Source organism: Natrix helvetica (genome assembly GCF_964273705.1).
Source record: "Natrix helvetica genome assembly, chromosome: 1".
Taxonomy (NCBI): domain Eukaryota; kingdom Metazoa; phylum Chordata; class Lepidosauria; order Squamata; family Natricidae; genus Natrix; species Natrix helvetica.
In genome coordinates this window covers 202,454,823-202,467,459 of record NC_138548.1, presented here as the reverse complement: position 1 = coordinate 202,467,459, position 12,637 = coordinate 202,454,823, and the positions used below count along the sequence as shown (strand labels likewise).

At 47.2% G+C, this 12,637-nt stretch overlaps 1 protein-coding gene across 11 annotated transcripts in view; it reads right to left on the bottom strand.

Annotated features, from left to right (window-relative positions):
- Positions 1 to 51: 51 nt before the first annotated feature.
- CCDC120 (coiled-coil domain containing 120) overlaps positions 52 to 12,637 on the bottom strand; it is a 52,857-nt gene continuing 40,271 nt past the window's right edge. For 5 of the 11 annotated variants that reach the window (XM_081939528.1, XM_081939527.1, XM_081939523.1 and 2 more), the window contains exons 2-9: positions 10,668 to 10,789; positions 10,432 to 10,565; positions 9,726 to 9,839; positions 8,684 to 8,906; positions 6,770 to 6,826; positions 5,345 to 5,543; positions 4,311 to 4,415; positions 1,794 to 3,509 (exon numbers count right to left, since the gene is read on the bottom strand). In XM_081939528.1, coding sequence (XP_081795654.1) covers positions 2,780 to 3,509; positions 4,311 to 4,415; positions 5,345 to 5,543; positions 6,770 to 6,826; positions 8,684 to 8,906; positions 9,726 to 9,839; positions 10,432 to 10,565; positions 10,668 to 10,716 — 1,611 coding nt within the window. In that variant the 5' untranslated portion in view covers positions 10,717 to 10,789 and the 3' untranslated portion in view covers positions 1,794 to 2,779. Of the gene's footprint in view, positions 1,619 to 1,793; positions 3,510 to 4,310; positions 4,416 to 5,344; positions 5,544 to 6,769; positions 6,827 to 8,683; positions 8,907 to 9,725; positions 9,840 to 10,431; positions 10,566 to 10,667; positions 10,815 to 12,637 lie in introns of those variants that run through there. The other 6 variants (XM_081939526.1, XM_081939520.1, XM_081939524.1 and 3 more) reach the window with 3 other exon arrangements.

The following is a 12,637-nucleotide window of genomic DNA, read 5'->3' as shown; positions in this document are numbered from 1 at the left end:
TGTTTACACCATGATCCTGATGTCAACATGAAGCGTTCACACATCACGGGCCTCGTTTACAATCTTTATTATAGAAACCTTCTCTCCCTTATGCACAGTGCTCAAGTTTTACATTTAGATCCCCATATATAATCTATACATTAGTGTATATTAAAAGGACACACAAGACAGTGACTCCTGTATGGCCCTTGTTCCTTCAGCCGGGGAGGGGAGGGGGAGAAGACCGGAGCCTCTCTTGGGTTCTCTCAACCTCCCCTCTGCTCCAGAGTGACCTGGATTCCATTGGCACAGAGTTTAAACAAAGTGACTTTTCCTCTTATGTGCAATTGTTGAGAGAGGGGGAAACCATCACACATTTTACACACATTATGAGGATGATCATGGTTATTATTACAGCGAAGGGAGAAAAGGCAAGATGTTCCTTCCAGTTTTGAAAAATTGGGGGAGAAGGCAGGAAGCACGTCAGGTCAAGGATACAGGAGAAAATAACCGGTCCAGCTTAGCAGGCAAAGAAAAGTAGCCGTAGTTTTAGAAAAAATTAAGGGTTGTACTTCCTGTTACAGTTGGGGGCAACCCACTCCCAGTGAGAATTGGGTTTGATATATGCACGTAAGCCCACAGCTGTTTTGGGGAAGGCCACGTGGAAGCGGCTGCGTTTCCCACAGCCCACCCAATGGATCAGACTGCATTGCGCCTTCAGCCGGGCTCTCCTGCTCCCTCCCCCTGTGAGAGGTAATAACTAAACTGAATGGGTGGAGCTAATCACTGCATTCCTATATCCAGCACTATGGTGGATTCCCCCTGCTAGAAGAAAGATCAGGGCCATGAAATAGGGTCATCCAGTGGATCGTACAGATGTCTCCCAAACCTCTACGCATTTTGTCCTCGCTCAAGGCTTTGCAAGAGCAGGCTATGAGTAGGAAGGGACAATACATTGAAGAGTAAAATAGGTTTTTCACAGTGAGGGCAACAGGAGTGGTATAGATCTCCTTTTTTCTTTCTTTCTACTTTATACAGGACTGATGTTCATTAGCAAGATGACAGGTCTGTGCTATATAACATTTCACAAGAAACACACATTGCACAAACCTCTCCATTTATACATTCCAGGGTTTATAAACGCTACATCCCAACACGGAGCACCATGGCAGTAACAGTGCACTGTTCTCCAGTGAACACAAGAGGGCGCCACCCACAGCAGAAAAAACCCCTTTGATGGAGAAGTAGTACAGTAAACACAGATTTCCCCCGCCCACCCCACAAAGTCTGAAATGGGGGAGGGTTAACAATTGTAGGAAGAACTATGGACACACTCCTCCCTCCCCCCCTTCCTGTGTCCAGTGTGACATGCAACAACCCACCCTCATGTGGAGACCTACCCCGCCAGCAGGGAGCCCCCATCCCCACAATGGTGCGTCACACCCAAAAGGAGAGGCACCAGCGCAGGGGGAGGGGAAAAAGATAAACAAAAAGAATCAGCACTCCGGATAGAGATCCCCTTAGGGGAAAAAGGGGGGAAGAGGGGGATCAAACCAACGTCCCTGGGGTTGGGTGCTCTGTGGAATCCAAGTTGTAAGGGCCAGAAGAATCTTCCAGATAAAGCAGGTCCGCGAAAGGTCTGAGCAGAGTAAAGCACAGGAAGAAAGGAGAGAGAGAGAGAAAGAGAAAGAAAGAATTAGACAAAGGGGCAGAAAGGAGTCATGCAACAAATGAAAGTGTTTATTTCTGGTTTGTCTCCTGTTTTGAATTCAATTTACCCTACACCTGTGACGGCGAACCTATGGCACGCGTGCCACAGGTGGCACACGGAGCCATTTCTGCGGGCATGCGAGGCGTTGCCCTGTCAGCTCCAGCGTGCATGCACGCGCTGGCAAGCTGATTTTCGGCCTTGATTTTTGGCCATTTTTAATCTTCCAGAGGCATCCCTCTCCCAAAACTGCAAACCGGAGGTTCGGGAACAAAATTCCATTTTGCGTGTTGAGCTGTTTCCCCCCACCCCCACCCCACCCAAGGCTCCTAGAAAGCCTTTAGAGCCTGGGGAGGGCAAAAAACGGAGCTACTGGGCCCACTGGAAGTCATAAAACAGGCCATTTCCAGCTTCCAGGGGGGGTGGGGGACGCCGTTTTTGCTCTCCCCAGGCTCCAAGAAAGCCATGCACACATGCGCGGGGCAGCGAGGTGGGGGGTTGCATGCACAAGGACAGGTGACACGGCTTGGGGGGCATTAAATTATCGGGGTGGGCATGCGAGTGCGTGCGATAGCGGGTGTGCGTTTTGGCGCCCGAGGCGAAAAAGATTCGCCATCACTGCCCTACAGTAATCACAACTCTAGTCTCCTTTGCTTCATTAAATAGGTCAGCCATGACAAAGAACTAGCCTTGCAACTACCTGCTTTCTGGAGGCTTTAGACCAGGGGTCTCCAACCTTGGCAACTTTAAGACTTACGGACTTCAACTCCCAGAATTCCTCAGCCAGCAAAGCCAGAAGTCCACAAGTCTTAAAGCTGCCAAGATTGGAGGCCCCTGCTTGAGACATTAACTCCCATTGTCCCCAGCCAGCAGAGGGGAGGTGACTTAGGGAAACCTGCTTTATAAGGATACTTGCCTCCTTCCTTTTCCTTCTCTTCCTCACCCAGGCCTTCCGAACAGCTTAGAATGCCAGAGAAGCACCAGTTGTTTTGAAAAAGGGGGGAGTGAAGCCAAAGAAAGAGTGGGGAGAGCAGAGAGAGAAGAGGCACATGGCTGGCCTTAGGCAAGGGAGGAAAGGGGGAGCAGAGCTTATCAGGGTAAAGGAAAAAACCGGGCTGCATACCTGCCATAGAGTGGCTGCCCTGCATAGCTCACAGAGTGAGGCAGTCCACCTCCTGGCCCCCCGTAATATCCCACGTCGGGGTTGGAGGGTCCCGGATCACAGTAGCCACGCAGGTGCTGATGTACAGACTGAGATGGTCCTCGTCTCTCTGGTGCCCCCCGTTGGGTAACTCCGGCGTTGCGTAAGTACCAGTCCCGGAGCCCCTCCAGAGCAAGCGCTTTGTGGAAGTTGCGATGAGGAGGTAAGGGGGGTCCATAACCAACCTCGCGGGACTGTGGAGGCAGCAGCGGCCCGCAGGATTTAGTGCGGGCAGCGGGTCGGGCTCGGCGCTGAAGCGGGCTTTCAGAAAAGGCTCCCCACTCTAGCTGGGGAGGCCCGTCCCTGCGAGACAAATGCTCACCACCCCCACAGCTCCGGCGTTCTAGGTAATAGTCCAACAGGAGATCGTTATACGGTGGGCGAGGGGTCCGGCCCGAGATGCAAGGGGTCAGGGCCTCGGCACTCTTAAATGGAGGGGCAGTGGGCAGGAGGGTGTCTTCTGAAGGGGCTCGTTCAATCAAGGCCTCGGAGCTGTTGCTTCGACGGGTCCGAGCTGCAAAGAGGGAAGCTCTGTCGGCACTGGTGTCCCGGCTAGGGGGCCCAAGCTGGGAATCGTGGCTGCCTGACCACTGGCGGGAGTGGAGAGATGGGGCCTCTGACCTAGGAGGAAGTAGGGGTGAAATTATCGCTTTTAATTTTATGCTGGATAGCTGTGAAAAAAAGAATTGCAAGTATATGCATAATTGAGGGAGGGGGAGTAAGAACCCTTTGCATATCCCAAATATGCATCTACAGAGAAGTTGTTTTGCCTGTTGCATCTCAGGGTGCAAATTAGCTTTGTTTCCTTTTCAGTCCACTTGTTTTGGGTTAGATAACTCTATTGTTAGTTTGCATCCAGCATGACTGGGGCAATTCAAGATTCCTCACACTCCGAAGAAGAGGATGATAGGTTCTCAATTCTCTGCCTGAATTACTATTACAGTATCACTACTAATGCTATATCAAGGCTTCTCCTTCCAAATTTAAGGCATGCCCAGAGTAGGGAGTTCCAGCAGAAACATTCCACTTTGGGGGGGGAAAACATGTTCCTCCCATGTATGTGCCTTAAAAAGATTGCAAAGGCAGCAAAAGTTTGCAAGGTTATGGATGAGGCAGACTAGACTAAAACAATAGAGGCACTGCTGTCTTCATAATTAGTTTTGCAGGCTCTTTGAAAACTGATCTTGTCCTTTTTTTGCTACCCGCAGCCAATGCCCTCAAATATCCCTTTGGGTTCCTTGTCCAACCCACCCCTGAATTTAAAGCTTCGGTTAAGTGCAGTTCGACATACAGTCTAGCAACAATTTACTGTGCTTCAAATTGCTAGTTACTGCATAGAAAAAAATAGTAAAACAAACATCGTCAGTACGAGCAACCCAACAAATCAGAAGAAAAGGAAAGAAGAAAAGGAATTTGTGCTACCTTAATTGGTGAGTTCCGCTGCATGCGTTTCTTGCTAATACTGGAGTAGCTGGGACGCTCCGGCCCTCAAAGCTGGACATACTCCTGGGGAGGGTGCGGTTGGGGCTGTATAAACAGACAAGGATCCTTTTTTAAATAAGTGGGTTCGGCTCGTCGTGCTTCAACAGCCACGTTGCACGCTCACACGTGTGCAAAAACTTAGACCAAAGAGGATGATTACCCAGTTTCCAATGTGCTCCGAAAGCTGAGTCACAGCTTGGCTGGTAGAAGAAGCTTAAAAGTTGCCCTCTCTTAGCGGACCTTTTTCCCCCTCTATGTTTTTTACTGGGATCTCCTTTATCTTCACAAAACAAGCTCTAGGGCAGTGATGGTGAACCTGGAGCATGCATGCTCGCCTCGGCCGCAACCTGGAAGGGGGCATGTGCACACTGGAAAATGAACTTCTGGTTTCTGGCGCTGGATGGGATTTTCTACTCCTTCCCTTATTGTCTGTAGTTACCAGTTTCCACTCTAGTTCCTAACCATAAGTGAAATTTTGATCAGAGGTGTCCAACCTTGGCCACTTTAAGCCTTGCGGACTTCAACTCCCAAGATTCCCCAGCCAGCCATGCTCCTAATCTAGACACAATGGGCCAAGCTTACATAGCCAACTGAACAAGGCAGAAAACTCCCAGGACAGTGTTATTTTAACCATCCTTCCACGTAGCAGATTTCCATATTCTTCTGTGTGGTTAAAGAAAAAAGGTAAAAAAGAACTCCTCCTATCAAAATAAACCACAGGCCCTCAGAATCTAAGTCTATTTCACTTCTTTTCCCTACCACCTGCAAAGCTGGTCAGGAATCATTTTGTAAACAAAATATTAAAATAATTGCATCCCGCAATGCCATCAGCTCATTTCTGTTGCATATGTAAATCAGGCTTCTAAGCCCACACAAAACAATCAATGCTGACAGGTCAGGCCTGGTTGCTTCCCCTCCCCCCACCCGCCCCCACACCACTTGCTCAGACCAGCTTCCCGTCATTTTTGGCTAACCTGGTAGGGCTGGCAACAGAATTCCTGCGGTCCTTGCCCTCGTTGTACAGATCCGGCTGCAAAATTCGCCAGCCTGGCCGGCGGTCAGGACTACTGGAGATGGCACGTAGGTGATCTCGGGCCTTGGGAGGTGAGGATCTGTCTGAGAAAGCTGCCTGGTGGTTGGAGACTTTGGAGGGATGGAAGCTGCGAGGGTCATCTGAGGACAGAAGACAGTACATAAGAGTAGAAACACATCCCCATCTTGACCAAAATAGAACCACCCCCACAATAAAAACCTCAATAGTCTCAAAACTCTGGATTTTTTTTTTCTAAACAAACAACTATCACCTGGAGAAACTTCTAGACATCAACATGTCTATAGAACAGACATATACAAAACTAAATTATGGGGAAAACTCCCAGGGTGCTAATTAAAAGTATCAGCATTGTACAGGAAGTACAATAAGAAGCTGTGAGGTCCAAGTTACATATGTGAGCTTCTAAACTATTTTTGTTCTTCTAAAAACTCAGGGGTCTTTTATATCCTGGGCTTTGAAGATGGCGTTGGACAATTCTTGTCTTTTATGTATAAGCCATCATGAAAATCAAGAATCATGACTCCAAATGATGGTTAAATCAACTCCCAAATTCTGTTTCGAATACCTATTACAATATTTATACCCCACTGACCTCACATATAAATCAATTAATACCATAAAAAAATAATCCACCCTTTCCATCCAAAATTCCAGAAACATTATAGATTAAACGCTCCATGAAATAACTGTTTTCACACTTCTCTTTTAACAGAACCCTCCTGATCTCCAGGGAGTCAAGGAATGGCTCAAAAATATTGTCTCTTGCCACCCAAAATTTCATGTTTTAACACCGAAAAGCAGACTTTTACAATTGAAAACCAGTCCCTTGAACTATAGTCAGAAGACCAGTGGCAATACTGTGCTTGTGCCTGCAATAATGCTACTGCAGTGGGGAGGTTGCTGCATTTTGTACGAATAGTAGCATCCAGGTAGTCTCCAAAGATAGCCGCATATGCAACACATTGCAGTAATCCATCCTAAGAGTGCTAAGAAGGCATGAGTAACTCTCTCCAAATTCTTCCCTCCAGGTAGAGACATAACTATAAGGCAAAATACCAGCCTTATAGTTTCTCAAAACATGCATTAAATGAGACAACCGCATGCACACAAGGACAGCCCATGAGGTTTGGTATCGGCCCATTGATTGGCAAAGAGTCATTTTCTGTACCTCTATAGAGCATCTTTGTCTCCTCATTCAATATCCCTCAAGAATTAGAATGACAAGAATATCTAGGAAATGTTGACTCTTCAGACCATTTTATCTGTCAGAAATGTTTGTATCTGCTTATCCCAGACCATCAAGCACTCTTCTTTGACCCAAGAATGACAACTAGGCCATGCTTACCATTTTCATGGCTGGCTGATTCAGAGAGGGAGCTGCTCTCCGAGTGAAATGCCTCTTCTTCAAAAGAGAGAACAAAGAAGAAAAGGATGAGAAAGTGGGAAAGATAAAATAGTGCTTCTCAACTTCGGCAACTTTTAAGATGTGTAGACTTCACTACCCCATCTGGCTAGGGAATTCTGGAATGTGAAGTCCACACATCTTAAAGTTGTCAAAGTTGAGACACACTGATGTAATACATCAGCTAAACGATAGTAGGCCCTGTGCCACTCATTCAACGTGATTCACCTATCATTTAAGCTGCTGTTGCTGCCGATGATACCTTTTCCAACATAAGAGGAATCATCACTGCTTAGGCAAGTATCTTTACAGTTCAAAAAGGAAGAGAACATAACACTATGATGCTTCCACAGAACGCTCAATGCCCTTGCAAATTGTTCTCTGTGTGGCAACTAGATTTTTAAAAGACTTTCAATTTGTTGAATGTGTTAGGTTTTTTTAATTGATTTGATGTATATCCCATACAGTGATGGGGTTCAACATTTTTTACTACAGGTTCTGTGGGTGTGGCTTGGTGGGCATGGCAGGGGAAGGTTACTGTAAAATCCCCATTTCCTCCCGATCAGCTGAGACTCGGGAGGCAGAGAATAGAATGGGGGCGGGGCCAGCCAGAGGTGGTATTTTCCAGTTCTCCGAACTACTCAAAATTTCCGCTACCGGTTCTCCAGAACTGGTCAGAACCTGCTGAGTACCACCTCTGATCCCATCTTTCAGTCAGGAGTTCAAATTGGCATACATAGCACTTTCTCCTCTTACTTGTTCCTAAACAACACTCCTTCGAGATAGGTTGCGCAGCAAGAGAGTGAATGGCTTAATATCACCCGGTGAGATTCTGGGGCCTAAGGAGGAACTACCATAAACACCAGGTCTCCATATTCCCATTCAACACCTTCACCACTAAAATAATGTGTTTATCTTCAAAGTCTTTAAAAAAATCCCTAAACGTTTTGCAACAGTACCCCATGTTGGCTGTCAATCTGAAGGAATTCCAACATGGAGCAGAGGACCAGTCCCATCTCCCTCTAGCTCCATCATTGCTGTCATGAAGCTCCCCCCAAGCTCCTCTTTGGAGCATGTTCTCCCCCCGTTTTCCCACAGAATTTGAGTCCCTCTGCAGCAACCTGTACCTGTTGAGCTAAATAATGGCCAGCCTTTCTAATGAAGTATCTAGGGCAGTGATGGCTAACCTTTTCAGCAATGAGTGCCCAAACTGGAATGTATGTGCATGCGTGTGCATATGCCAGAGCCGTGGAAACCCAAAGACCAGTTAGCCGGCACATGTATGCCAGTTTTTTGGCCATTCGGGGGGCCAAAAAAAATGCCCCCCCAAATGGCCTGAAAACAGTGCTGCAGCCCCGCAAAGAACAACAGACAATGGCACGTACGGCCACAGGGCGGGCTCTGCATGCCACCATTGGCACGCATGCCATAGACTTGCCATCGCGGATCTAAGGAAAGAATAAGAATATTTGGGTTTTAGAAATGAGGAACCAAAGAACGGATTAAAAGGTCCCATAGTTACATCAATGCCATCTTACGTGGCCCAAGAGACAGCCTTCCCTGGAGCTGCCTCTGCCCTGGGGAACAGCGTCCCCATCAAAAGCTCTCAACCCCAACCCCTCTGTGCTTTTTACAAAAGCCACAAAGACTGTTTCTTTCAGCAGGATGGATAGGAGCCTGCTTTTGAGACTCACCAATCCTTTTGTTTGGTTCCTGTAGTTTGTTATCACTTATTGATTCCTTTTTCCTCTCTTGCTTGTGTTTTTGCACCCTGTTTTCACCCTCCAGTATGTTGCCTAGCATTTCTGTAGCCAATGACGCAGCTGAGAAATCGGCTAAGCAATCGGCTTAACTCACCGGGGGCGGCTCTCTGGAGGGGTCCTTTGCTCAGTCGCACCCGGCATTCTGCTACCTGCACCTCCAGCTCCCGCAGACGCTGGGCAGCATCTGCCTGGACCTGGCGCCGGCGCCGGCGCTGATCAACTGTTAAGTCGGGGGCAACCGTTAGCCGTCGGGCAGCCTCAGCTACTTGCTGCTGCAAGGCTAGCTCCTGGCTCAGCTCCTCCAGCGAAGGGTTTTCCTAAAGTATAACATTTATATGGTTATACATAGCATGCATATAATACGTATAAGATTTTACAATAACATATATTATGTTAACATATAAACTATTAACATATATTATGTTATGCTAACAAATAATATATTGTAACAACACATATTTATATGTTTATGTTTTAAGGTTTTAACTGAACACCACCAGAGCGAGTGAGATGGTCAGTCCACAAATTTGACATAGCAATAGCAATAGTAAAGGTAAAGGTTCCCCTTGCACATATGTGCTAGTGGTTCCTGGGTGGTGCTCATCTTTGTTTAAAAGCCGAAGAGCCAGCGCTGTCCGAAGACGTCTCTGTGGTCATGTGGCCGGCATGACTAAACGCCGACGGTGCACGGAACGCTGTTGCCTTCCCACCAAAGGTGGTCCCTATTTTTCTACTTGCATTTTTACATGCTTTCGAACTGCTAAGTTGGCAGAAGCTGGGACAAGTAGCGGGAGCTTACTCAGTTAGGCGGTGCTAGGGATTCAAACCGCCGACCTTTCTGATCGAGAAGCTCAGCGTCTTAGCCACTGAGCCACCGTGTCCCTTATAGCAATAGCACTTAGACTTATATACCGCTTCACAGTGCTTTACAGACCACTCTAAGCTGTTTACAGAGTCAGTCTATTGCCCCCAACAATCCTCATTTTACCCACCTCGGAAGGATGGAAGGCTGAGTCAACCTTAGATATAAATAAATAAAAAGATAGGGATGTGGCATCAGACCATCCCCAAAGTCCAACATGCAATAGAGATGCATGGGCTCCCTCATTCTCTTATGCGTAAGACTGATTGCTCACCTCATTCTTCAAGGCAGGGGCAATTCGGGATGCCACTATTGTTCTCCTCCGCACTGGCCACAGCCTTTCTCCGGGTTCCAGAGGATATTCTGGGGGTAATTTTCCAGTCAATTCCTGATATTGAGAGGCGAGAGAAGCAAGCCACGTGAAATAGGTATGAGATCCAGAGGTGAAACAGGGGAACTCATTGGAACTTGACATTAGAATTTTCCCAAGGAGACAAACTTCATACCATCTTACAACTACGCCTACTATAAGCCCTATCCCCTAAAATAAGCCAAACTTAATGCCTGCACATCCGGCCACTCAAGAAGTGGTCTGGCAGCCACATGGGGTCCTACTGGACGGGTTTGGTGGAGTGGTATTGTGTGCTCAGAAACATGGTAGCTTAGACTTTGCCCATTCCTTGTTTCTTTTTGGGAGCATTTGCTCACAACCTACTTGATTAAAACTAAAACATTCGAAGAGTTTGAATCCCGGTAAAGAGCAGAAAAGTGTTAAATTCAGGGTTGGCTGCATACGTCAACCTAACCTCATCGTGCTTTCCAGATGTCCTGGACTACAAAGCCTGTTTGGCCAGCGCTCAGCGATATGATGGTCTAACAAACATGATAAACCCCAGGATGGGAAAGTCTAGCTCCTCAAAGCAGCAGATCTGCTCCCTCAGTCCCTCCCATTGGCTTCCTATCCTGCCATGGTTACGCACCGCTTCCTGCAGGCAAACCCGCCGCAGTTCCTTCAGGCGCAGGCTGAGCACCTGCTGGAGAGACTTCTGCTTTTCCAGCAGTTCTTGCACCCGCTCTAGCCGAATCCGAGGACACAGCTCTCGCTGCAAGGCTTCTGCAGAAGCAAAGGGAGAGCAGAGGAACAAGGGGTAAGGCTTGAGATTCACTGCATGTCACCGAAAGGATGCTGAACAGGTGGTGGAGGGAAGGGGGTTACCTGAAGAGCTGTAGCTGGATGAGTTTATCAGCTGCCCCTTCACTTCCATGTCTTCTGGGGAAGTTCACCTTCTTTCTGGCCTCCAAGGGAAATCACTTGGCTCTGAGACCCATCCGGAATTCCTAGATGGAGGACGGCAGACGGTTACTGTCAAAGGGAGAGAAAGGAGGAATAAAAAGGGAATATGCTTCTGCTGGCCCAGGCAAGGTGAGTCATCAGCAGAGGACAGGATACTGCCAAAAGGAAATCTGCCAGACTGAGGCAGAGGGCACACATAAGCACACACAGACAGGCAGGGACTGGAGTGGTATTGTGTGCTCAGAAGAGCTCACTTTTGAGGAAGGCGGAAGCTGCAGAGATCAATAAATAAAAACGTCATGGAAGATGCCTGTTTTGGGGGGAGAGGTTTTCTTAAGAGTACTTGATATCATTCAGACATGTTGGACTGAACTTCCCATAGCCAGAACGGAGAACAGGAGGATGTGAGGCTAGGGAAGAATCGCTAGCCAAAGATGACTTGCAGTTTCTACTGTTTGACCCAGGAGCATTGACTGCTGAGTCAATGGTGGAAAACTGCAATACCAAACCTGTGTCCTGCTGCCTCGGGGCCTATTGAATCCTCCAAGGCATAGCGTCAATGCTGGAATTATAATGTTCTAAATTTGTGGGGGTAACACATCCCCTCACCAACAAAATTTGGCAAACTGAGATTCCTGTCAACGGTAGCATTCAACTACTCGCAACAGGTCACTCCAAACTCTTGCGCTCAAGAGCTTGGAGATGGACACAGCCATTCACACCCAACCTTGGTGGCCTGTGTGGCAACTACACCCGGGAGAAGATTCTGTGGAAGCTTTACCCAACTTAGGAATTCTGGGAGTTGTAGGCCTAAGGCATCTGGAGAATGTTTATTACGAGAAAGACTGCACTGTGGGCAGCATTTTAACTAGCTTTAATTGGCACTTGTGTTATGCCTATAATTGTAGAGGGAAGGGAGGAATGCGTCTTTGTCCATCTTTTTCAATTTGGCTCCTTGGCTCCTTCCAGAGACGTCGACTACCGTTTCCAACAGTTCCTCACACAAAAAGCCCCAAGCACGATGGGACTGTACAAAATGTTTGAAATCACCCAAATGTTAAGCGCCAGAGAGGTAATCCACAACTTACAATCATTTGTTTGGCAAGCGTTGAAAGATACAATGGCGCTGAAAAAAATTACTCTCAACCAGTTCTCCTCACACTTACAACGGTCACAACATCCCCCACAGCATTTTGATGGCATCAAAATTCAGGCACTGGACAACTGCCGTAACATGTATGTATGATGGCTGCGGCAGCTGGGGGGGTCATGTGATCACCACTTCCTTTGCTTGGCCTCTAACCAGGAAGCTGGGTTCGTTTCCTGTGATTCATTTAATAACCGCAGTGATTTATTTAACAACCATGGCAAAAAAGAGGCCATAAAATTAGTCACAACTCACTCAACAACCACAACTTGCTTAGCAATGGCAATTCCGGGTCCCCTTTTGGTCATAAGTCAAGGACTACATGTGAGTTACCCCAGAAATCATATATGCAAGGAGCAAGGAGTTGTTGATTTTAGATATGGTATTGTGAAAACATGAATGCTTTTTCCGGCAAGGAGAAGAGCACGAGAGATTTCCTACTTCAAATGCCAACATACCAAAACCGGTTTTACACTTGAAGCAGGAGGAGGCTGGAAGCAAAGGAAAAAAAGTGTCCACTGATCTCACGCTCCCCTACCTGCCCCAAACCTCCAGCATTCAGAGCTTGCAGACATTGTGCTTCACTTTATCCATGTTTTAATTCCCTTCCTCTCAGCCAGGAATACTCTCAAAAGCAAAATTTGCCAATCTCAAGCCTTCCTGGCACTGTGCTCTCAATTTAAATAGACATTTGCATGTATTATATTCTATAACATTGTTATGTTGATGAGTTTTCTTGATGGGG